This window comes from Gekko japonicus, unplaced genomic scaffold (genome assembly GCF_001447785.1).
Source record: "Gekko japonicus isolate JY-2015 unplaced genomic scaffold, Gekko_japonicus_V1.1 scaffold62, whole genome shotgun sequence".
Taxonomy (NCBI): Eukaryota; Metazoa; Chordata; class Lepidosauria; order Squamata; family Gekkonidae; genus Gekko; species Gekko japonicus.
This window is the reverse complement of record NW_015166419.1, coordinates 1,158,657-1,183,710: the sequence shown is the minus strand read 5'-3', so window position 1 is coordinate 1,183,710 and position 25,054 is coordinate 1,158,657. Positions and strand designations below refer to the sequence as shown.

General features: G+C 44.7%; 1 protein-coding gene across 1 annotated transcript in view; it reads right to left on the bottom strand.

Moving 5' to 3' along the window:
• SEPN1 (selenoprotein N, 1) overlaps window positions 1–25,054 on the bottom strand; it is a 46,277-nt gene that overhangs the window by 9,760 nt on the left and 11,463 nt on the right. The window contains exons 2-7 of the mRNA XM_015411628.1: window positions 21,235–21,352; window positions 19,470–19,603; window positions 17,058–17,270; window positions 16,042–16,166; window positions 12,267–12,404; window positions 4,833–4,914 (exon numbers count right to left, since the gene is read on the bottom strand). Of these exons, the coding sequence (XP_015267114.1) occupies window positions 4,833–4,914; window positions 12,267–12,404; window positions 16,042–16,166; window positions 17,058–17,270; window positions 19,470–19,603; window positions 21,235–21,352 (810 nt within the window). The remainder of the gene's footprint in view (window positions 1–4,832; window positions 4,915–12,266; window positions 12,405–16,041; window positions 16,167–17,057; window positions 17,271–19,469; window positions 19,604–21,234; window positions 21,353–25,054) is intronic.

Sequence of the window (25,054 nt, the reverse complement as noted above, 5' to 3'; positions counted from 1 at the left end):
AGTATCCCCAAAGATGCTGCAAGCTTCTCTACATGTTATCAGGACAAAATGATTAACTCACAATTTTTTTGTTTTAACCCCTGGCTCCTACAATTTTCAGAACAATAAACGCCAGGGATCTTTTCTGTTGCTTCTGGAGCTGAAAGGGGGGTGGGGGGTCAGAAAGCTGCAGTGGGAAGGGGGAGGTTAGAGAACCCTTTCCTGAAGGGAAAAAAACCCTTATTCGTTTGGCATATATAATTTCAAGTGCAATACTACCCGAGTGCTATTGCTCCTCACAGAATTAAATGCAATTCTTCCCTTCAAATGTTTTGCGTTGTTTGAGACTGTGTATAATTTTAAGTGTATTTTTTTCCTTCTGGGCATGATGGGAGTATGCCACAAAATTAAACAATAGGGAGTTGTAACTTCAGAATGGTCAAGGGAAGACTGCTCTGTATTAATCAAGACAAATGAAGTCAACAAGTTCAAGCAAAAAAAATTTAAGAAAATAAAACAAATGAATAAGAACATAACCACCATGGCCTTTAAACTATATTAATAGCGTTCTTATTTAACTGAAGACCCCTCTCTGGGCTACTCCTGTGAAATATTTTCTCTTTCAAAATGAGAAAAATCACTTCAGGCAAGGTTCAAGGTCCAGGTACTTCAAAATCTATAGCATGAAAAGGTCCTCAGCCTTTCCCGGTTTTTCCAATGGGGAAATTAGGAAATTTGGGGTGGAAATCCAAAATTCCTTTCCCCCCTTTTGGAATGAGTGAAATGAAATCGTCCCTCTGACTTTTGTTGGCTTCCAGCTAACAAAGAAAGAAAGCCGGGTACCTTCTTTGATGATAATATAAAAACTAATAACGAACTCGGCAAATGAACTAGGAACTAATTCTTCAGGTTCCACTGCTCACTCCCACCCCTATGCTGTGCAAACTAATTCCACATTGCCCTCTCCAGACCTACTCAGTAAGGGAAAGGACTTATGCCCTGAGAAGGACACTCTTCAGATTCCAGCCTCCCAGACGTTTCTAATTGCTGAGACTCTAGGAAGGATTTTATCATAGATCAGTGCCTGGTACCAAGCCCTTTCCATCGTTGGGGGTGGAGGTCATACTTAACCTCAGGTTCTTTCTAGAGCCTATCCCCTGTACTCAAAACAATTCACAAAGAGGCTGCGAAATATCACCTAGGAAGCTTACAAGAACCTCTCTGATGCTAGTAAATTGTAAAAGCCCCTTTCGAGGGAAAATTATTGAGTGGAGATGAAAATGGTGCATTAAGGAGCATTTGGCTTCTCTCCTTGATTGCTCTCCCAGAGGTGTCGACCTGAAATTTTCTGAGGTCCTTCCTGGCCCCATTACAGAAACAGGCTTACACTTACATTCTATTCCCCCCTCCCCATATTCCTACTTTGATTATTACCAAACAATGATGGTTTGCTTCATATGGAATTATCCCTAAAAGATATTTCTGTTCTTCTGCCCCAATATTACTTTCCCCCATGAAACCCTACTTCAAGAAACCTGTGGCAAATCTCGTACAACCAACAAAGGGGAATAAAAGAACCCCAGGCATTGTACGCAACCTTTAATTATCCCTTTCCCAGGAAGAAAAGATTCATGTTCAAGCCTGATCCTAACAACTAGGAATTCAGTCGTGAATAATAAGGAACAGTGACCCTAAAAAACTCTCCCACATGTTCAAACTTATTAAACGATGAGCCATTAGATAGAGCAGACTCCAACCTAGTGCAGTCCTTTTATGTCCTGCCAAAAGTGGAACAGATTAACATCACTGACAGGCTAGAGAATCTTAACGAAAATTTGAAGCTATTTACTAAGAACCAGGGAAGCAATGGTAAGAGTAGTTCAGTTCACCTCATTCCTGTAGAGAAGAACAACAAATTGTTAATATTGGAAACCCAGCCCCAATGAGGGAAACTAATTCCCTATGAGGGAAACTAATTCCTGCCCAGCTAAAAATTCCTCTCATGAAACACCCCCCACATAAAGCGTTATTTACATATGTCTTGTCTAGAAAAACAGTGGGAATTCCTCCTGATCCCCTGGAACCAACCATCATAATCCACTCTGTTAACCCACAGAGGTTGACCAAATTACCCAGCCCTTGGCTTGTCTATCTCCTTCCACAAGGTTAAGCTGAAAAGAGGCAGGCTGGTCTTCCAAGGTTACCAGGACACTCTTATGTGCTTTTGATATTATAGTTATTCAGGAAAACTGGGTGGTGGAGGAGATATATTTTCCTGGCTATTTAGCTTTCTTTCAGAGTGCATCAAAAGTCCCTTTGGGCTGTCCCTGAGGCGGGCCAGCATGTCTAATTTCTGTGGCATTGTCCACCCCTGATTCTGAAATAATTATAGCACAGGATTTTGTTTTAGTAGTTAACACTACTATTCACAGTATATATGCTAACTGCAACTTCACATGGACTGAATGATAACTGGGCCTTGTTGGGTGAAATTTCTCCTTACATATAATTGAGTAGTAGCGTGGCACTTCCTGAACATTCCACACGCTCCTAAATCAGTTGGCTCCATGATGTGTCACTCAGAAGCTGTCCCTATCCACTGGCTGTGTTGCCTGAGTCCCGCCCACGGAAGTGGTGCCTGCCAAAACTTTCCTCAGAAGACAGTTGCTTCGCTCCGGTGAACACAGGTACTGTCTTTGCTCTTCTCGTCAGACAACGATTGATTCCCTCAGGGGACAAAACCCACAATCTTAACCTCCAAGCCAGGTTTGCTGAGGCAACACTTTCCAGAACGGGGAAAAAAACCTGCCAAGGAAGCCAGAGTTTGGGGAGGGGAGAGGCCTCAGCTGAACAGAATGCCATTTTTGCTTAACCTATATATAAATGATCTTTCAATTTTCTTTAATGAGCTTTCATTAATGATTTGGAGTTGGGAGTAAGCAGTGAAGTAGCTAAATTAGCGGATGATTATGAAGTTGTTCAGGGTGGTGAAAACCAGTGAGGATTGTGAGGCACTCCAAAGGGATCTGTCAAGGATGGGCAAGTGGGCGTCAACATGGCAAATGGGGTTCAATGTGGCCAAGTGCAAGGTGATGCACATTGGAGCCAAAAATCCTAAATATAAATACACATTGATGGGGTCTGAACTGGCAGAGACTGAGCAAGAGAGAGATCTTGGAGTTGTAGTGGATAACTCACTAAAAATGTCGAGACAGTGTGTGACTGCAATAAAGAAGGCCAATGCTATGCTGGGGATTATTAGGAAGGGTATTGAAAACAGATCAGCCAATATAATAATGCCCCTATATAAATCAATGGTGAGACCTCATTTGGAATACTGTGTGCAGTTCTGGGCACCACACCTTAAAAAGGATATTATAGCTTTGGAAAAAGTGCAGAAAAGGGCAACTCGAATGATAAAAGGGTTGGAACACTTTCCCTATGAGGAAAGGTTAAAGCGCTTAGGGCTCTTTAGCTTGGAGAAAAGACGACTGAGGGGTGACATGATCGAGGTTTATAAGATTATGCATGGGAAAGAGCAGGTAAAGAAAGAGGTACTTTTCTCCCTTTCTCACAATACAAGAACTCGTGGGCACTCCATGAAACTGCAGAGCGGTCGGGTTAGAACGGATAAAAGGAAGTACTTCTTCACCCAAAGAGTGATTCACTGCCACAGGAAGTGGTGGGTGCTACAAGCATGGACGGCTTCAAAAGGGAATTAGATAAGCATATGGAGCAGAGGTCCATCAGTGGCTATTAGCCACAAGGTATAGATAGGGACTCTGGGGAAAGTGATGCTCTGTCTTCTTGGTGCGTGGGGGGGGGTCAACAGTGAGAGGGCTTCTAATGTCCTGGCCCCACTGGTGGACCTCCTGATGGCACTTGGTATTTCTGGCCACTGTGTGACACAGAGTGTCGGACTGGATGGGCCTTTGGCCTGATCCAACATTGGCGTCTCTCATGTTCTTATGTTGTCATCCATCCTATTTGGCTAACTGTAGTAATCCTGTTCTGCTTTATGTTGATGATACTGCTCTGCTCTCTTGGACAAGAGCTGGTATGCAGACATCATTAATTTTTTCCTCTGAATATTGTATTAAGGAAGGCCTGAAAATAAACTACCAGAAAATAAACACCCCCACAATTAATCCTTCAGTGTTCAGATGGATGCTGAATGGAGAAGAAATCCAACAAGTGAAGGAATTTTCATATTTGGGTATCCTGTTCTCATCTAGTCTAAAATGGGGGCCATATCAGTCACTGATAAGGAAAAAAGCAAAAACTTGTGCTGACAGCATATTATATGCCAGCAGTCCTATCTATTGTGACTGTATGAGAGAGCTTCAATCTAAGCAATACACTTCCTTGTTCATTTTCTACCTTCAACTTGTATTTTTCCTATCTCTCAGACGGCAAATATCTAGCATAGGGTAAATCAGTTTGCAGTCGTACACGCAATTTATTTTATCTACTTATTCAGAAAAAAATTATGCCACCTCTCCAGGGAGCCTACTGGATCCAGTTTACAAAATAAATCATAGTTAAAAAATATAACAAGTGAAAAGCTATTAAAACCCAGCATAAAATTTTCTTGTAGAAAATGAAGACATTTGCACTATTTTTGGCATGCTGACAGAATTCAAAAGTATACTTCTATATACTAAATTATAAATAAGGCATGTTATTTTCTTAAATCAATGAAAGAAGTTTCATAGGAAGTATTGCATATTTCAACTTCCCCCCTCCACTTCTGTTTCTGTTGTTGTTTTTAAAACACCACTTAGTTCTTCCATGGCTTCAACATTTCCAGAAGTTTTACATGTCTAAGCCCAAATGACCGCCTGGTTACAGACCTGAGGGAGGTATCCTATATCCACCTCCATGTTGCTGCTCTCTCGAGCCCCATATAGCCATTCCATGTCTACGTTAAGAGACCTAGAGAGAAAAACCAGTACAGTGAAAAACAAACATTCAACACAAGTGCTTTACACTGAAAAGGGAAGCTTTAAGCCTGCTTCTAAGTGAAGTGAGAGCGGACCTGATCTGATTCCAGAAGCGAACAACATGTGTAACTAAATCTTAGATTCTGTACTTAGGCTAAGCAAACCAATACAACCTATCATGCTTGCATATATTGCTTAAATGGAGACTTTCTTGTGCTTGATTCTGGCCTAGAGTGTACAGCAAAAACAACATCTGTATTTTTCAGATCAAGATATACTGGAGCCAAAAAAATATCAGTATTCCTAGTTTCCAAATACTGGTATGCTATTTGGATCCGAGTTTTCTTTCGGGTTTATGATGTTTTTCAGTTCCAATATTTCCTATGGGGAATCTTTCCAGGTGGTTGGGGGTGTTTTTAAAGGTATTGGCACCAAATTGTACGGCAGCTATTGGTGCCTGTCCTTTAAATAATCCCCAAATTTCAAGTCAATTAGACCAAGGGGTCCAATTCTATGCGCCCCTGAACAAGAGCCAGTTTGGTGCAGTGGTTAAGTGCAAGGACTCTAATCTGGGAGAACCGGGTTTGATTCCCCATTCCTCCACTTGCACCTGCTGGATGACCCTGGGCAAGCCACAGTTCTGATAAGAGCTGTCCTTGAAAAAGAGCAGTTTCTGTCAGAGCTCTCTCAGCCCCACCTACCTCACAGGGTGTCTGTTGTGGGGAGGGGAAGGGAAAGGGGTTTGTAAGCCGCTCTGAGACTCCTTTGGGTAGTGAAGGGTGGGGCATAAATCCAATCTCTTCTTCTTCTTCAGGGTGCCCCCAGGTGTCCTCCTCCATGAAAAATTTAAAACCTGAGAATCTCCCCCATAGGAATGCTATTGGAAGCTATTGCTAAGCCTCAATGTAACATGGGAAAACCTGAACCTACATAAAACATGAGAATATGAACCTATGTAACATGAGAATCTGCAACTGCATGGAATATAACAATTTGAACCTACATAAAACACGAGAATCTCAACATACATAAAAATATTAGAAACTCTATGTAAAATGCAAGAATCTACCCCCCACCTGACACCAACCAACTCCAGCAAGGAATGGAAGATTTGTATTCACTTATCGTGAAGCATCCTTTCTCGGTGGTCTGGGAGTGGAGCAGTCCTTACTCTTGGGAATAGGCTCCTCCTCCGGAACAGGGTCAGTTTCCTCAGATCAGTCCAGGAAGGGGAGGGGCCTGTCCCCTGGGAACATCCCAGTCGTCTCCAAGCCATGCACCCCCCACCATCACACTAAGGAAAAGAAAAACACTTCTCCCCATCATAGTGAAACTCGATTTTTGGGGCAACCAGCCTTTTAACTTCATGTCCCTCCGGCAAATGTAGACCAAGGTTGAAACCTTCTGTCATTCTCTCACCTGATTAACTCACAATTTTTTTGTTTTACCATCTCAGAGAAACTTCGTAAACACTCATCCAGTTTCTACATCCCAAAAAAACCTCCAGAAGCACCACTCCCTGACCATCAAGAAAGGAAGCTTCATGGTAAGTGAAAACAAATCTTCCATTCTCTGGTGGTCCTGGGAGTGGGGCAGTCCTTACTCTTGGGACATAAAATAGTAGTGTGCCCCAGGGTGGGAAATTCAGCTTCTGGTTTATGGGGTGTGCTCAGCAGGGTCCTCAGTTCCAACACACACCTAGTTGATGTGATGCCCACTAAAAAACAAGGTCTCAAATGTTAATTCCTTGACAGGATATGACTCCATGGGTTCAAAGGTTCTCTACACAATGGTCTCAGGACCCTATGTGGGTTCCAAGTCAGAAAACCTCTGCACTTGTGGTGGTTTGAACCATGTAGTAACTCCTTAGGAATCTCTTAACGTATAGATGGCAATTGAAGGGACTTCCCTTCCTAGCCCCCATCACTGCCAATATGGGTGCCACCTGTCACTTTAATGTACTCACATTTAGCACTCTATCCAAACCATCTTGGAGGAAGCTAAGACACCTCTAACTGACACATTTAATGGTTCCCAATCATGTTCTGAACACCAAGAGTGAAGAACACCCCAGGTTGTGTTATACACCCTATTTGTGGAATCCTTCCTAGAAAACTAACACGGTGTCTGTCACCCTGTTGGTAACCCAACCCTTCTAGCTGTTTCCACTTGACCTCAAGGCTGTTAGATTTAGGATGGCTGGGTGAGGATGTTGTGCTGATCCTAGTGTCAATAAGTCCTTTCCCAGTGGTAGGCACCACAGTTCCACGGTCAACAACCTCTTCAGATCCTGGAACCAAGCTCTTTGTGGCCAAAGGGGTGCTATCGGCACTCATTCTGCCTTCTGTTCCAACAGCTTCTGAATCACCTTGTGACGCAATTAAGTCAGTTGGAATGTGTACAGCCATCGCTGCAGCCAGCAGCAGTTGAGAACATCTGTTCCTGCTGCCTGCTGATTTTTAACTCTGGATATGAATTGCGGAACTTGATGATTCTGGTCCGTGGTAAAGAAGTCCATTTCCATCATCCTGTACCTTCTGCAGACCTGTTGAAACGCCAACTTGCAGAGTATCCATACGGACTGGTCTAATCTCCATCTGCTAAGCCAGTCTGTCAATGATGCACTGTCCTGGCCTGCCAGCTGGACCACCTCCAATGACTGTAGCTGGAACTTCGCCCATCTGATCAGGTCGCTCGCTTCTGCATGTAAGGTCCGAAATCTGGTTCCTTATGCCTTTGTCATCATATTATCTGTCTGGACTAGAATGTGATGACCTGTTAGTATCTTGGAGAATTCTGAGTTCTAAAAATTTTATCCTCAGTGAGGGCCAAACCCCTTGTGTCATTGTCCCTTGAGAGTGGGTTCCCCACCCTGGCAGACTCACATCTATGGCCATCAGTACCCTCTTTAGATTTCAGATTGGGGATCCCCATTGGAAACAAGAGGGTTCCAGCCACCACTGCAGCTGATGCTAAAGTTGTTTTGGCAACTGTTCCAGCTTGTAGCCCTAGCTGACCACCACATCCTGGTAAGGTAAGGGGAAAATGTCTGTAGAGGTCGGGCCTGGAGCCTTGACCATTGAAGCACTTCATGGCATGACACCGTCATGCTCAGAAGATTGGCCAGTACCATCCCCACTATCTTGCATTTTTTCAGCCTGTCTATGGTCAGAAGTTGTATGTTGTGTCGTCTCTCCCGAGATAGAAAAACCCTGTCCTTCGTTGTGCCTATCTGTACCCCCAGGTGTACCCATGATTGAGAGGCATTTAGATTGCCCTTCTCCATGTTCACCACGAAGGCTTGGTCCCTCAAAAATAAAAAAAATCACTGCCATCTCTGATGCCTCCCCACTCTGCTGGTAAGAAGGTGCCTTGACCAGGATGTCATCTAGAGATGGTGACAGCGACACTCCCTGAAGTCTCAGATGCGTTACAATGTCCACCATGACCTTGGTGAACCGCCTTCGGAATTACTTCAGGCCAAAAGGCAGCGCTGGTACCAAAAGTGTTTCCCATCATATGCAAAACGTAGGAACCTGTGGTGAGCCTCTTGAATTGAGACGTGTAAATAGTCCTCCTATAGATGAATGGAGGACAGGAAATCCTTTGCTTGAAGATCTGCCAAGAATGTTTAGAGTTTTCATCCTGAATTTTCTAGACCTGATGCAGTTGTTTAGCTATTTTAGGTCCAAGATTTCCCAGGCATCCCTATTCTTCTTTGGCTCTGGGCATGATATCCTTTTGGAATCACAACAGGTCTTTTATTTTATTTTTTAAAGGTAGAACATGTCTTTATCTTCAATAAGATATCTGTTGAGTCCATCTCTGAAAACGTTTATGCCCTTGAAGGGAACTGCCGTCACTTTAGCCCAGGGGTGTCAAACATGCGGACCAGGGGCCAGATCAGGCCCCCGGAGGGCTTCTATCAGGCCTGCAGTGGAACAGCCTGTCTTCTGCTTCTTCTTTCAGTTCTGCTGCTGCTGTGTCATCGTAGGTTTGCAGCTTACAGATACACACCTGAACAGCATACTCAAGATTGCAACAGGACGGACATTTTGATGCAATAATTCAGAGAAAGAGGTGTCAGTTATCAGACACTGTTAAATAAACAATATTGCAAGAGTGCTAATGTTTTAAGCATGTTTTTATTTTAAGTAAAAAAAACACAACCCTTTGTGTTTGTGTCCTTTATAAAATTTATATCTCCGCTACCTGGCATTACATTTTATGACACACATGGCCTGGCCCAACAAGGTCTCATTTATGTCAGATCTGGCCCTAACAAATAAGTTCGACACCCCTGCTTTAGCCTGTGCCACAGAGTCCCCAACTCTCCATCACAATTTTGAGCCACGTGTTCCTTCTGGCTGCTACACTACATGCCATAGCTCTAGCTAACTGCTGCAGGATGTCCAGTGAAGCATCCACCACAATCATGGTCTTCAAGTTCTTTTGGGACTCCGCTATCAGCTGAGACTAGTCCTGATGCCCAAGAATGTGCCACCCTGGCAAACACTGAGCCTGCTGTTGGCGTCCTGATGGAGCAGGCTGAGACTTCAACGTCTTTGCGTAAGGCTTGCACAAATCACCTATCACTGGGGTCTTGGGCAGCCTATCTGCATCCATAGGTAGAAGTGAGTTGGAGGTCAAGCTAATCCCGGGTTCGTCCACCACTGGCACCTTGAGCCTCTTGGTAGCCTCTGGTATCAGGGAATAAAGCTTGGAAAAAACACCTGATGGTTAGCTTTTAGCTTGGAAGGGTGTTCCCACTCTGCTTTCATCCTACCATAAAAAGCTGTGGGTACTTAGAGGAACAGAGGAGGCTTGCCGTTGCCTGCCTCAGCCTAGCAACCCTGGACTTCCTTGGTTGTCTCCCATCCAAGTACTAACCAGGACTGACCCTGCTTAAATTCCGAGATCTGACAAGCGTGGTCGAGCCTGGGCCATCCAGGTCAGGGCTGGCATCCCTGCTTGTGGTACTGCCCGTTTGTACATCATCTGGCCAGATTCCACCAGAAGTTCTGAGTCAAGATCATCATTTTCCTTAGGTCTGGAGGAACTTCTAAGTACTTGGAAAGCAATCTCATGTATGGCTCTTGAGGGAATAGCCAAGACTGTACTGTTGGTACTACTCCCTGTTGGTACTCTCTGACCATTCCCATTCTGCCCTATCTGAGGATGGGACTGGGGAGTCTGAGTCCTTCCTGGACTTTTTGCAGCCATCAAGTCGCAGCCGACTTATGGTGACCCCTTGGGGTTGTCAAAGCAGGAGATGTTCAGAGATGGTTGGCCTTGCCTGCCTCTGTGTCACGCCTCTGGTACTGTTTGGTGGTCTCCCATCCAAATTCTGACCAGGGCCGAACGTGCTTATTTGATGAGCTCAGGCTGGCTTGGGCTATCCTTGCTGCCTCTGTCTCCTGGTTCTCCACAGAGTCTTGTGAGGACTGTGAGGCTTATCATCTGAATAGATCTGACTTACTAAGTGTACCCCCCCCCAAAAAAAAAAATCTGTGGAGGTGGTGGCAGTGCTATCAAGCGGCAGTCCCATAGGGTTTTCAAGGCAAGAGACAGTCAGAGGTGGAGAACCAACCAGGGCTAACCCTGCTCAACTTCTAAGATCCGATCAACGGGACTAGCCTGGGCCATCTAGCCTGGTACCATTCCCTGCCTCAGTGTCGTGACCCTGGACTTCCTTGGTGGTCTCCCATCCAAGTACTAACCAGGGCTAACTGTGCTTAGCTTCTGAGACCTCCAACAGATCAAACTAGCCTGGGCTATCCAGGTCTGGACACAGGGAACTGGCAGGTCTGACTTGTAGGGTTGACAGGTCCCCCGGGGGGCGGGGTTTTGTCCGCTCAATGGCCCCCTTACCCGCTGGCCCGGATCCAGCCGCCGGGGGGGGGACCCCACCCCCAAAGTGCTGGGATCACGGGGACATGCCCGGCGCGATGATATCACCTGGAGGTGACGTCATTGCGCCAGGCACGTTGTGGGGGGGGGCGCTCTATCATTAGAGGGAAGACTATGTTTTTCCCTCGAATGATAGGGGCCTCACCCCCAACGTGCTCGATGCAATGACGTCACTTCCGGGTGACATCATTGCAGTGCGTGCGCTCTGAGGATGTCCTGGAGACGGGCTGGGACTCCCCCGCCGGAATGAAGGTAAGACCTGGCAACCCTACTGACTTGGCAGTAATTTTCTATTCACTTGGAGTAAAAGCGAAAGTAAGTCTACCATGAAGGTTCAGAGAACCAATATGGCTACCGCCATTTTCCCCGCCCTTCTATGGCCTTCCCTGGGCCTTTTAGCTCCCTGTCTGTTCCATGGGAACTTTTCCCCTGAGGGGAAACAAGAGAGTGGGGGGGGGGGTTCTTTAATCCACTCCAGCCTGTCCCAGCTTGGGGAGGTTGGAAGCCCCAGAAATCAATTTTCCCTTCTTCCTCCCTGGATAGCTTGGGGGTTTGCTTGGAGTTTTCCCCCAGTCTACCACCCTGCCCTCCTTTGCCTCCAGTCTAAGTTTTTTGCCCCGCGAGGGCTTACCATGATTCTGGCGAGGGCTAGAGGCTCCCAGCTTGTCTGTTCCTCCGCACGCTGGGTCATCCGAGACCGGGGAGATTGCTGGATCTGCGGTGACGCCCCAGTCTCCTTGCAGACTCAACTGCTTCCCCTGATGTGCGTTGGTTGGGGAGGGGACTTCCAGCCGCAGGCTGGGCCCGGTGGGAGTCTGCGTACACAGCCTTGGCTGCTGGGGATCTCCCAGCGCTGTCGGCTTCCATTGCAGTCTGCCGCTGATCGCGGCTCGAAATAATGAAGAGGGAGAGTCTTTCCCCTTCTCTCTCTAGTCTTCTTCTCATTCCTGGATCGCTGTGCTCTACAGAGCACCTGTGAAACACGTCCTGCTCAAGCAGCAGGGCCGGTGAGACTGGGATGTTCCCAGGGGACAGGCTCCTCCCCTTCCTGGATTGAACTGAGGAAACCGACCCTGTTCTAGAGGAGGAGCCTATTCCCAAGAGTAAGGACTGCCCCACTCCCAGGACCACCAGAGAATTAACTTTAAAAAACAAAAAACAAAAATAAAGCACACAGAATCTTACCTAAAGCAGCCTGGCAAGCCCCCCCCCCCGGGGAGGGAAAGCCCTGGGGGTGCCTGCAAACACCAGCTTCCCATATGCCCAGGTGATCCTAAACATTTCCATGGTTTTTCAGGACCCATTTTTTGGTACCCTGAAAAATCTTTGATATCCAGAAAATACCAGTAAGGTATTTTTTGGATATATTTTTTGGCTCAGGAATATCCGAATACACATCCCTACTCTGGCCAGCTGACAGACGCTTCCCCTTACCTGTTGTTAGGAACAGCCAGCTTGAATTCCCGAACATGGGAGGAGTCTTTGGAGAGGATGATGTAGCCAGTGAACTGGGCAGGAGAAAACCAGAAGGGAAAATCTGGAGGCTCATTGAGCTGGAATTCAGCATGGATCCTGGGCAAGAGACAAGAATCAGCCAAGGTGCTCTCTAACAAGGGCAATGGCGCTGAGTGCATGGTGTCAAAACATGTGACTGACAGCTGTAATTAGTGTGTTGTTGCTTTTGAAGATGGATGACAGGTCTGGGTGGGACGTAACTATGTGAGGGTTTTATGCTGGACCTTATTCAAGAGCCCCATGTACTTTGCTTCTACTAGCATGCCCTCGCTTTGAAACCCTGCAGGTTTGTGCTGCCAAGGCAGCAGCTTCCTCCACAGCTGGTCTCAAGACCTGGGACTTCATCCTGGAAGCAGGCTATGCACCCATCTTTATGCCATCATTCCTATGTTTGAACGGTGTCACCATGACAATGCTCTGGCCTGCCATTTGGCTAGCACATGGCAGTGGATGGGAGAGAAGCTTTATGCCTAGAATGTTCTCAAGGAAGATGACAGAGTTCCTTTGACTCAAAAAAGCATACACTGAGTACACTGTGTTAGTCTTTTAAGGTACCACTTGGCTAATCAGTGTTCCCTCTAAGCTGAGTGAGTGTGAGCTAGCTCACCATTTTTTAGCCTCCAGCTCACACATTTTTGTCTCAGCTCAGGAAGGATGGCTCTAGAGGAAACTAATTTATGTAGTAGCCAAATCGCTTGCTCACAACTGTAATGCCAGTAGCTCACAAAGTAGGATTTTTGCTCACAAGACTCCACGGCTTAGAGGGAACATTGCTTGGCTTCTGTCTATTTTCGCTGCAACAGTCTAACTTGGGTGCCACACAAGAATGACTGGTTGTCACTGAAGCACCACCGCATTGATCACCCCTGAAATTCACACCTCAGTCATTTGGATCTTGGGAGGACTGCCCATGTCAGCATCCAGGGGCCTGGACAGAAGAGGGGTTCTGGACGCATGACCCAAGCAGCCCACGAGGATAGGAAGCTTCAGACATTGTCAATGCATTGGCATGGCTGACCATGCCATCTCACCATGACAGTAATGTCGAAATTAGGTTGGGCTGCAGTTTATTTTCAAAGGTGGGATGGGGAACTCACCAAACAAGATTGCTGCTCAATTATTACATGACAGAAAGCACAGACTTTGTCTGAGGAAGTGTGCATGCACACGAAAGCTCACACCTTGAATAAAACTTTGTTGGTCTTAAAGGTGCCACTGGACTAAAACTTTGTTCTGGCAATTGCTCCTGTTAAGTAACTTTAACTAGTTGCTTAAGTTCGTGCGCCTTGGAGAAGACTTCAGACAGCGCTGGCTCTTTGGCTTGGAAACAGAGATGAGCACCGCTCCCTAGAGTCGGATTTGACTGGCTTTCGAGCAAGGGAAACCTTTACTTTCCCTAGTGAGACATTTTTATGAAAGCAAGTGTGCAATCCACCCAGCTCCCCCCCATCAGGCAATGGCAGATCACTATAAGCTTCAAGGAACAACACATGGGAACTTTGATGCCACCTAAAGGCATGGGGGGGGGGACGTTCTCGCTCCTGCAGCACCGGCCTGTGGTTTCTATTCCATGAAACGCCATGAAGAGACTCACAGTTCAGGAGGCCACTGATACTGTTGCGTCACATAGTCTAGACTGGGACCCGGCCTTCTAAGGGCATGCGCCAGGAATGTCAAACCGCTAAGACTGATGCACAACAGCTGTTGTGTTTCACACACCACAGGGAGAAATGAGCCTAGCCAGGTTCTGTGACTTGTTGAGTCCTCCTGAGGAAGGCACTGCAGCTATGCAAGCTAGCCACTGTTAGCCAGCATCCCTGGGCTCATTTCATTCCCACCCCACTCCCATTCCCAAGCACACATGCTGTAGCTCACCCTAACTATTCTGGGCCCACCTCCTCTTTCAATGCAATCCTACACACCTGGGAACCATTTTGCCCCTACAGCATTAGACCCTCAGCCATTCCTTCTGAACAAAGCAGAATACCCTAGGGTCATGGAAAAGATTCTTCCACCTGCTGTACTTTTTTTTCCTCCCCGCCCCCAAATTGATAAAAGAATTTAGTAGTCTCAGGGATGGAGTACTGTAATCCAGTCTACATGGGGTGCTATTGAAGACAGCCCAGAAACTTCAGCTAGTGCAAAATATAGCTTGACTACTAGCTGGAGCAGCCCGCCATTCACATATTACACATGCCCTGAAAATGCTTCACTGGGTGCCTGCCAGCTTCCTAGTTCAGGTCAAGGTGCTGGTTATTACCTATAGAGCCCTTCATGCCTGCGACTCAGCTGTCTGCAGGACTAATTCTTTTGTTGCAACAGTCCCACTGTGTGGAGTGAGGTTTTATGAAAAATTCCCTCTTGCAGACAGGTGAGAACATTGGCCCATTCTGCCTCTGGCACTCGCTCCACTGTTTTACCAAACCCACATTGGAACAGAAATTCCCCTCTACATTGCATGCCACTTTCACTTTGATTGATTGTTGGATTTTATGGCAATGTCCAGACTGCCTGCTGCTTTCCCTTCATTTGATCTCTCAGTTTTATGGTAGCTGTCTGCATAGATTTATGGCCATTTTATGGCCATTCAGGAGTAACTCTGCAGTCAGTACGGCATTGGCCTGGGTATTTGAATGTGATTTTGAGCCACAGCTTTTTCTGTTCCAGTGCGGGTTTGGTAAAACAACAGAGCAAATGCTAGATTCAGAATGGGCCCGTGCCTGCCACCTCTGCAGCCTCCACACACTAATGGACATAACCTAGAAAAAAGGCCCTCCTGCGGAAGTCAGGAATCCTCCCTACACTCCTGACCTCTTGAAGGATGTACAAAGCCAAATTATTCAGGTGGGCCTTTCTCTGGAAGTCGGGGCGTCTAAAGTCATCTGGCATTGAAGTTACAGTACAAAATGGGTCTCCGGCGGTGTTATTTATTTAGATTCCACTGTTCTCCCAAATAAGGACTCAAAAGTGGCTTGCAACACCCTTTCTGTCCCTTTTCCATTTTATCCTCACAACAAGCATCTTGTAAGGTCGGTAGGATTGAGAGAGAGTGAGTGGCTCGAGGTCACCCAGTCAGCTTCTCCGACAGAGTGGATACCTGGTTCTCCCGGAACCGAGACTGGCACTGTATAGAACGATGGCAATAGAGTGAAATGTTTTGTGGTTGTTTTATCTCTTTTTTCTGTGAGCTAACTTCCTCAATTTGCATACTCTATAACCTCACAACACACATTTGGTTTAGTCGTGGTACACACCTCAGTTTTGATATTAGTTTTATTTAACCTTACACCGATTATTCACGCAATACTAAATGAAACTTACTAGCTGTATCGTTAAGTATACCATTCTGAATCAATTTTGAACCTTGTATCTGGTTGTAATTCTGATGTTCTATTTACTGTAATATTAATATATTGACTATACTGTCGTAGTAATATCTCCCGTGTTTCATGCTATGTAGATCTTGTTACTGTGTTATCATCACTTTGTTACTTTAATGTGTCGCCATTGCTTGTTGACTTTATATTCAGTGAAATGATGATGAGGATAATAATAATAATTTTTAAAAAGATAACGTTGCTGAGTAAATTTTAGAGAGAAGCAAGTGAAAACTCTCACAAAGGAATACATTTGCAGCACTTTATGTTGATTGCAACTCCCCCCCCCTTCTCTCCCCACCAGCATGGGACTTTACCTGAAGGCTATCTTGTAGTAGAACTCAGCCACTGCCTGAATGCAAGCGACTGCCCCCTGAGGAGCAAAGCGGGTTTTCACAAATGGCCGCTGATGGAACATACTCAAGAGCTTGTGAACGATGATCTGTGGAAAGAAGATCATAGCACTTGAGGCAGTCAGTGAACCTAAGAGCTGGAAATCTATTCTCTGCCAAAGCCGGGTTCAATAATTAGCATCTTGGAACTGATTAAAAGGAGGGCCGTCTTCACTGTTTTCTTGGCTGCCGTCAATAATTTATGGCCTTGTCTTGAATATTTTTTACAGTAATAGAAGTGCCGGTGGACTTTAAGACACCATAGCCAATATTTCCAGCCAAGGCTTAGAAATTGATCTGCTCGTTCCCCACTGAGCTTTTCTCTCCGGCTGCATTGATTCACAATATTTCTCCTGGACTCCAATTTCGAGAGCACTGTGCTCAGAATATTACATACGAGGCAGGTACCCTTTTCCTGCCCTCAAACCAAAAACCAACTATTCAGAGTCCAGGATTTAACAAAGCCCCCTGCCATCTAAACGGAGATCCTGAAGAACAGAATTAGGTGCTACTCAAGTGTGCCATTTATCAGACACCCCAACCAATGTTTCAGACTGGGAATACTCATACTGACCTACCTTTAAAGCCTTCCTGAAATAGAGCACAGGCACACTTGTAGCAGGAGGGGGAACTGAGGGAAGACAGCTGCCAGCTTGCAACATTTTCGCTCTCCCACTGCATGTGTTTCCAGCTTGGGCATGCTTGGGACATGAGCCAAAGGGCTCTTTGCCCATGGCCTTGACCGGCTGGATTAACCTGGTGAACGTCAGCCAAGGATGTCTTGGTTTACTTTCTCACGTTTGCTTGTTTTTATATTCTGTTTGTAATTTTTTTCTGTAAGCCACTTTGGGGGCCCACTGGGGAGTAAAACTGGATAAAATACATTAAATAAATAAAATAATAGAACTGCTTGTTGTTTAATAATAAACAGAGAGCTTTACCTCTTTACCCTTAGGAGCTGGAGGGTAAAAACGATTATTGGGAAGGTATCCAGTAAAGATGTTTAATTCACTGGGAATTATCCACCAAGGATCACCCAGTTCTAGTTTATTCTTTGATGGGAGGAAGGCCTTGAATTGCTGGGCAAGCATCATGCTCATTGGGGAAGCTGGAGCCGTCCAGTTACGAAGCCCAGAAAGGGCCTCGTGTGAAATCTGCAGACACAGGAATGTTCATTAGTAAACTCCCCTGAGAAACTGGTTTTGATTCAGCAGGCTTGAGAGCTGCAATACAGTTCAGTGAGTGACCTGGACAACGGGAGCAGTTTCCCAGGAATGGGCGGTTGCTCTACTCGCAACTGCAGTGTTCATTATTCAGTGTTAGGCCATCCCAAAGCCCATTGTCCTGAAGCTTGGATCCAGCATACTGATTCACACAGTCATTTTTAAGATCTGTATATCACTGCTAAAAGTAAAGGTTTCCCTTGCTCAAAAGCCAGTCAAATCCAACTCTAGGAGGCGGTGCTCATCTCCGTTTCCATCACTGCTACCCTTCCCCTAAAATCACAGTAAAAAATCTTGTGAGCAACATGCTAAATTACTATTAAGTGTAGAATTATCAATTGATCAAAAGAATTTTCAGTTAAACAGCTACCTTAAAAAAAACCTGATAATTATATTTATATCGCCAAACTTGATTATTTACAACAACAAAATACAAACAAAAAGTAACAATAAGCAAATATAAAAATTCAATAATGGCTTCCATGTGTTTCAGATTCTAAGCTTCCGCTGGGAACTCTCAGGATACATTGGCTTGGCAGGAGCTCTACAGGGACATAAGAACATAAGAGAAGCCAATGTTGGATCAGGCGAATGGCCCATCCAGTCCAACACTCTGTATCACACAGTGGCCAGAAATACCAGTGCCATCAGGAGGTCCACCAGTGGGGCCAGGACATTAGAAGCCCTTCCACTGTTGACCCCCCCAAGCACCAAGATGACAGAGCATCACTTGCCCCAGAGTCCCTATCTATACCTTGTGGCTAATAGCCAATGATGGACTTCTGCTCCATATGTTTATCCAGTTCCCTCTTGAAGCCGTCCATGCTTGTAGCCGCCACCACCTCCTGGGGCAGTGAATTCCATGTGTTAATCACTCTTTGGGTGAAGAAGGACTTCCTTTTATCTGTTCTAACCCGACTGCTCAGCAATTTCATTGAGTGCCCACGAAAAGTACTTCTTTCTCTACCTGCTCTATCCCATGCATAATCTTATAAACCTCGATCATGTCACCCCTCAGCCGTCGTTTCTCCAAGCCAAAGAGCCCCAAGTGCTTTAACCTTTCTTCATAGGGAATGTGTTCCAACCCTTTTATCTTTCTAGTTGCCCTTTTCTGCACTTTTTCCAATGCTATAATATCCTTTTTGAGGTGTGGTGACCAGAACTGCACACAGTACTCCAAATGAGGTTGCACCATTGATTTATACAGGGGCATTTTGATACTGGCTGATTTGTTTTCAATTCCCTTCCTAATAATCCCCAGCATAGCGTTGGCCTTTTTTATTGCAGTCACACACTGTCTCGACATTTTCAGTGAGTTATCTACTACGACTCCAAGATCTCTCTCTTGGTCAGTCTCTGCTAGTTCATACCCCATCAACGTGTATTTATAGTTAGGAGTTTTGGTTCCAATGTGCATCACTTTGCACTTGGTCACATTGAACTCCATTTGCCACGTTGATGTCCACTTACCCATCCCTGACAGATCCCTTTGGAGTGCCTCACAATCCTCCCTGGTTCTCACCACCCTGAACAACTTTGTGTCATCTGTAAATTTAGCCACTTCACTGCTTATTCCCAACTCCAAATCATTAATAAACAAGTTAAAAAAAACATCGGGCTGAGTACTGATCCCTGTGGTACCCCACTGCTTACCACTCTCCACTAAGAAAATTGCCCATTTATACTCACTCTCTGTTTCCTATTAATTAGCCAGTTTTTGATCCACAAAAGGACTTGCCCTTTTATTCCGTGACTATTGAGCTTACTTAGGAGCCTTTGATAAGAAACTTTATCAAAAGCTTTCTGGAAGTCACAGTAAACAACATCTATTGGGTCCCCCTTGTCCACATGTTTGTTCACTGCCTCAAAGAACACGAACAGGTTAGTGAGACAAGATCTTCCCTTACAGAACCCATGCTGAGTCTTACTCAATAGGTTTTGTTCATCAATGTGCCTTCTAATACAAATGAACCAATAGAACAAATTTAGAATCCAGTGGCACTTTTAAGACCAACCATGCCCATTAACTCACAGGTCCATTGATAAAAATGGACCTCTACAGACTAGTCAACTGGTACTTTAGTTAACCCACAAGTTAGGATTTGTAGCCTATGTAAATGCAATACTCACTCCAAGGAACCCGTCCTTGCTCTTTGTCATGGTTTCCATTAACAGAGGCTGGAATTTTGCGATGAGGGAGAGCATCTCTCCATTGGGATCCAACACCTCCTCTTCTTCGTCAAGGGCAGAGATATGAGTAATGCCTGAAAAGAGCAACAGTCACAGAATGTTACCTCAGACTCAGTTTCAAAGGGACTCATTTCACCTGTTCTGTCTTCTACCACATCCACAGTCTTTCAGGCATCCACTTAGCACTGCAGGAATCTGCAATTTCCCCTGAGCCATTTCAGCTTCTTGCACACCAATGTTCCCTCTAAGCTGTGGAGTCTTGTGAGCAAAAATTCCACTTTGTGAGCTACTGGCACTAAAGTTGTGAGCGAGCAATTTGGCTACTGCATAAATTCATTTACTCTGGAGCCATCCTTCCTGAGCTAAGACAAAAATGTGTGAGCTGGAGGCTAAAAAACCGTGAGCTAGCTCACACTAACTCAGCTTAGAGGGAACACTGCACATAACGCATTTCATTACTCTCCCCAAACAAAGTGAGACTGAGCGCTTAGAAAATCTGCTTTATGGGACTGTTCACATACCAATAAGCAGGGGTCATTTCCTGCCAGAGCGCACCAGAGCAGCATTCTGGCAGGAAGGAGCCCAGGAACGGGCACATGCAGAATGCCCCCCCCCCCCGCTGCCTTTCTTGGCCCGCACGCTGAGGCAGTTACATGTCAAATGGACCCCCCCCATTTATTTTATATTGCGTTTTGTAAGCTGCTTTGGATCCCCATTGGTGTGAAAAGCAGGTTAAAAGTGTCTAAATAAATGAAAGCATTCGATGTATCAGTTTCAGTATGTGCTGGGCATCAAGAAAGTGAGCCTTTCCATCCTATGGACACATAGCCAAAGGGGCGCATGAGCAACTGAACATTCCCCTCTCCCCTGTGTATGCAAATAAAAGTTCATGTGTGAAGAAGCCCACAGACCGCAGCTATTTAATTAACAGCAAGAGTTCATATAAGGAAGGAGTTAGAGAAGTCCATGAGGACCAGAGAGATCTGGGTTCAGACCCCTACTCAGCCACAAAACTAACTGGAAGAGTTGAGGCTTATCTCAACATTAATTACCTCACCTTGGGCTGCTGGGAGGATAAAACAGAGGCAGGAAAACTGTATCTTCTCAGAAGATGGGTGTAGTAGATGGATAAGGTAGCATCAGCGGTATGCCTGAGCCGATATGCTTTGACATGCCAGCTAAGGAGCAAACCATTCCCCATGCCTACAGATGCACATCCAACACAATACTTTGGCACGATCATTTACAATGCATAGTATATTACTGTGTCTTTCCCCAAAGCATCTGATTGGCCACTGTGGGAAACAGGATGCTGGACTAAGCAGACCTTTGGTTTAATCCAAGAAGGGCTCTCCTTATGTTCCAGTTAGAATTTTACCATTGCTTTACTACTGGGTAAGTTTCTGAAGATCCAACACTAGCTCTTTGGCACATCCAGGAAAACAGTGATAATAAAAGGGAAATGAGGACAGTTTCAGAATTTGGAATGACAACAGTTTCCTGGGACAGAAAGAGCTGGGATCAGTAACATCCCCCTTCTGTCTTTAGTGAAGGATATCTCCCTAGTGAAAAAATTCCAAACCAAATATACAGGCAATAATTACATCAGGACTAGACAAGCTCTGGTCTGATGGCTAGGTTAGAGAAGTTGCCTTCCAAGGAATATTGATTAGATCTTTGTGCTTTCAAGGTGTTAAATGCCTACCTGTAAGTTTCTCCGCAATTGGCTTAAACTCTTCAGGGCTGATGTACAAATCATTGTTAGTATCCAGGGAGGAGAAGAGAAAGAGGCCTTCATTTCCCAGAGATTTCAGAGCCGTCTCCTGATTGGGAAACAGACAAATGAGTGGTTTGTAAGTGACAATCAATGAAAGAAGCCACATTCTAAACAAGGAGGGTTCAAAGAACACTCACTCTGCTATGGCACCTGGAAAGTTACCTGACTTCTCTGGCATGCACGTTTGAAAGCAGGAACCTACTTCATCAAATTAATGAAGCATATGGAAAAGTTAGAATAGATAGGGACTGCATGAACTTGCCTTATATCACTGGTTGGTATTATTTTTGACTAGATGAGTATAGTTTATTTTTGACTGGTGTTGGTCAAGTCCAGGGCTGAAAAAGAGCTTTCCCAATTCATGTTACCCAAGATCCTTTAACTGGAGGTGCTAGGAATGGAACCTGGGACCTTCTGCATGCAAAACATATGCCCTCCCACTGAGCCACATTTTCCAGTATGTACAAAAGAGAGGATGTTGAGAAGACCCAGGACACTCCCTCCGAAGTGTGTCCCATTCAACATCTCTTGTGGCAACAGTTTGTTTCATTTTCCTGCTTTATTTAGCAGAGCTTCTTCCTCTCATGATCCCAGCCATCAGTGGCTACACTGTAAATGTGACAATATCATGATGCTAACTAATTCCATTTGGCTCCCTCTGCAGAGCCATTCTATGACCATTTGGTTGCACTGTCAGGTTGATTGTTCGCTGGACTCACTGCATAGCCAGAGCTGAAACTTGCTCGTGTGTCAGGACTCCCAACTTCCCTTCCAAGTTCTGAGGCCTTGCCTCTGTGTCTCCTGCTGCCCAGCGCCTGGTCACCGCAGGGACCGTTTACTGCCTTGTGCACCCTTGGAGAAATAGCCACTTGCCAACTGACAGCCTTCTCCCTGGTGCTCCTTTTAAAATAGCGTGTTCAAGATAGTGGAGGTCTATGTGGTACAGAGAACCACTACCAGCATCCAAATTTATAAAGTATTTATTAAAAAGAAAATGTTCACAAACATACCTACTTTTAGCACTGTATCAGATTGAGCAAGGGATTCAAAAGAAATCGGTAAAATGCAATTCCTCTGCCCCTTTCTCTTTTTTTTTAAATACAATTTTTATTGAAAGTTTAATATAGTAATTTAATAATCAACAGGTGGCAGTTACAGTCAGTTTGTAATTAAATCAGTAACATTGAAACAAGCTAGCCAAGCTATTCTTGTGCAGATATTTATATAACCTTTATAATACTGTCTTTTGAGTTAGGGTAGACATAACATCTTTGATTAACAAATAAACGGCAATACTACTAACTTTGGAAGGAAAAAATTAATACCTTAAAAAGGACATTCTATAGCCATGGTACCATTTACATTTATAATTGGCCATTTTAGATTCCATCCAATTTAGAAAGGGAAGCCACTTATCCATTTGTAATATAGCATCTATATCATAATCTTTAGATGTATATGCAGACGTTTTTTTCAAATATAAAATAATCCCAGATTTTATTATCCATAGTTATATTGTTGGTGGATCCTTATCTTTCCATCTGGTGGCAATAACAGCCTTAGCTGCAGTCAGTAGTGCTATTATAAGATATTTCTTACTAGTACTAGGCATCTGATCAGACCATAAATTTATCAATATTAAAGCAGGATCAATTGGCAATCTATATATCCAGTAATCCATCTAATCTGTGTTCTGGTTTGTTTCCAAAAGCTTGCAATGAATTTACACTGCCACCAATTATGGTAGTAAGTACCTTTCCCCCCACATTGTTTTAGGCACGGGGGGAAATAGTAGGTGCAATATAGGAAAGTTGGTGTGGGGCTAAGTACCATTATTTAATAACACCTTAGATATTATTGTCTGAGAACTCAAAGACTTAGTTTTATTTGCTTGTGAACTCCAAATTAAGCCCCACTGATAGTCTGTTAATACTATATTCATACTTTTTTGCCAAGCTTGTTGGGAACTAGTCTTGGCATTACGAACATGAAGATAGATCCATGTGGGCAGCCCTGTTGGTCTGAAGCAACAGAACAAATTTAGAGTCCAGTGGGGCACCTTTAACACCAACAAAGATTTATTCAAGGTATGAGCTTTCATAGAGCTGCGGTGGCTCAAGTGGTTAAGACGCTGAACTGCAGGCTGTGGAAGGTCGGTAGTTCAGCAGCTCGAGACCCGGGTGCCGCATGACAGAGTGAGCTCCCGTCTCTCGTTCCAGCTCCTGCCAACCTAGCAGTTTGAAAGCAAGAAATTGCAAGTAGATAAATAGGTACCACTTCGGTGGGAAGGTAACAGCGTTCCGTGCGCCTTGGTGTGTAGTCATGCCGGCCACATGACCACGGAAACGTCTTCGGACAGCGCTGGCTCTTCGGCTTTGAAACGGAGATGAGCACCGCAACCCTAGAGTCGGATTCGACTGGCTTTCGAGCAAGGGAACCTTTACCTTTTTATGAGCTTTCATGTGCAAGGAACACTTTTTCAAATACATTGGAATGGTGTGTAAGGTTCAGAGGTATAGACAGGGAAATTAACATGTAACATGATGATGTTTAAGATATACAAAGTCCAAAATAATAAGCTAAGGTTATAAGGTCAACAGCTATAAAGCAATAAATATGTCTGAATAGCAGTTAAGGTGTCTTTTCTAATTGTGGGAATAACTTGTAATAATTAAGTATCCACCTGATGAGGTCAGGAAACAGATTGACAAAGCCAGAACGATACCCAGAGAAAACCTGTTAGAAGACAGGCCCAAAAGAGACAATAATAGAACACCACTAGTGGTCACATACAGTTCTCAGCTCAAAACAGTTCAATGCATTAACAACGACTTACAACCTCTACTGAATAATTACAACACTTGGAACAAAAACCTCCCCAGGACTCAACAGGGATATTGGTTTTTTATCTCATTACATATACTAACTTATTCAGTCCTCACATATATATTCTCAACAAGAAGGACTATAAATCCTCTGTATGTTAGTGTTTTTCTTCTTCAGAATAGTATATTAGAACACTGAATGTAATGCCAGGAATATTGGGATGTTTTGCTGACATGACCAAGCATCCACCTCAAAAAGTGCTGTTAAGTCATCTTCATGTCCGGGAGGACAGAATGGAGATTCTTGGTTTGCTTCCCACAATTAGAAAATACACCTTTGGACATTTATCTGCTATTCGGACGTATTTATTGCTTTATAGCTGTTAACCTTATAGCCTTAGCTTGTTATTTTGGACTCTGCATATCTTAAACATCATCACGTTATATGTTAATTTCCCTGTCTATATGTTTGAACCTTACACACCATTGCAATGTATTTGAAAAAGTGTGCCTTGCACACGAAAGCTCATACCTTGAATAAACCTTTGTTGGTCTTAAAGGTACCACTGGACTCTAATTTTGTACCATTACTAACATGGTTCAGTACAGGGGTCATTTCGTAGAAAAAGAGCTAGGGGGACTCATTAGCATAACTCATTAGCATATGCCACACCCCCTGACATCACCGGAAGTGTGTCCTCCCCACAGCCGGTGGCGACCTCCAGCAGGCACCAGCAGGGAGCTCCAGGCCCCGCCCTCCCGCACCTCACCCGGGGGGATGGCGTCCCCCCGCGTCCCCCCCCAAATGACCCCTGGTTCAGTAGTATTTTATAAATTTCTGATATGAGTCCTTTCTTTAACAATGTTTTTGAATATAAAAGTTTTCATATGCTATGAGCAAAAAATTAAGTTTTGATTTAATT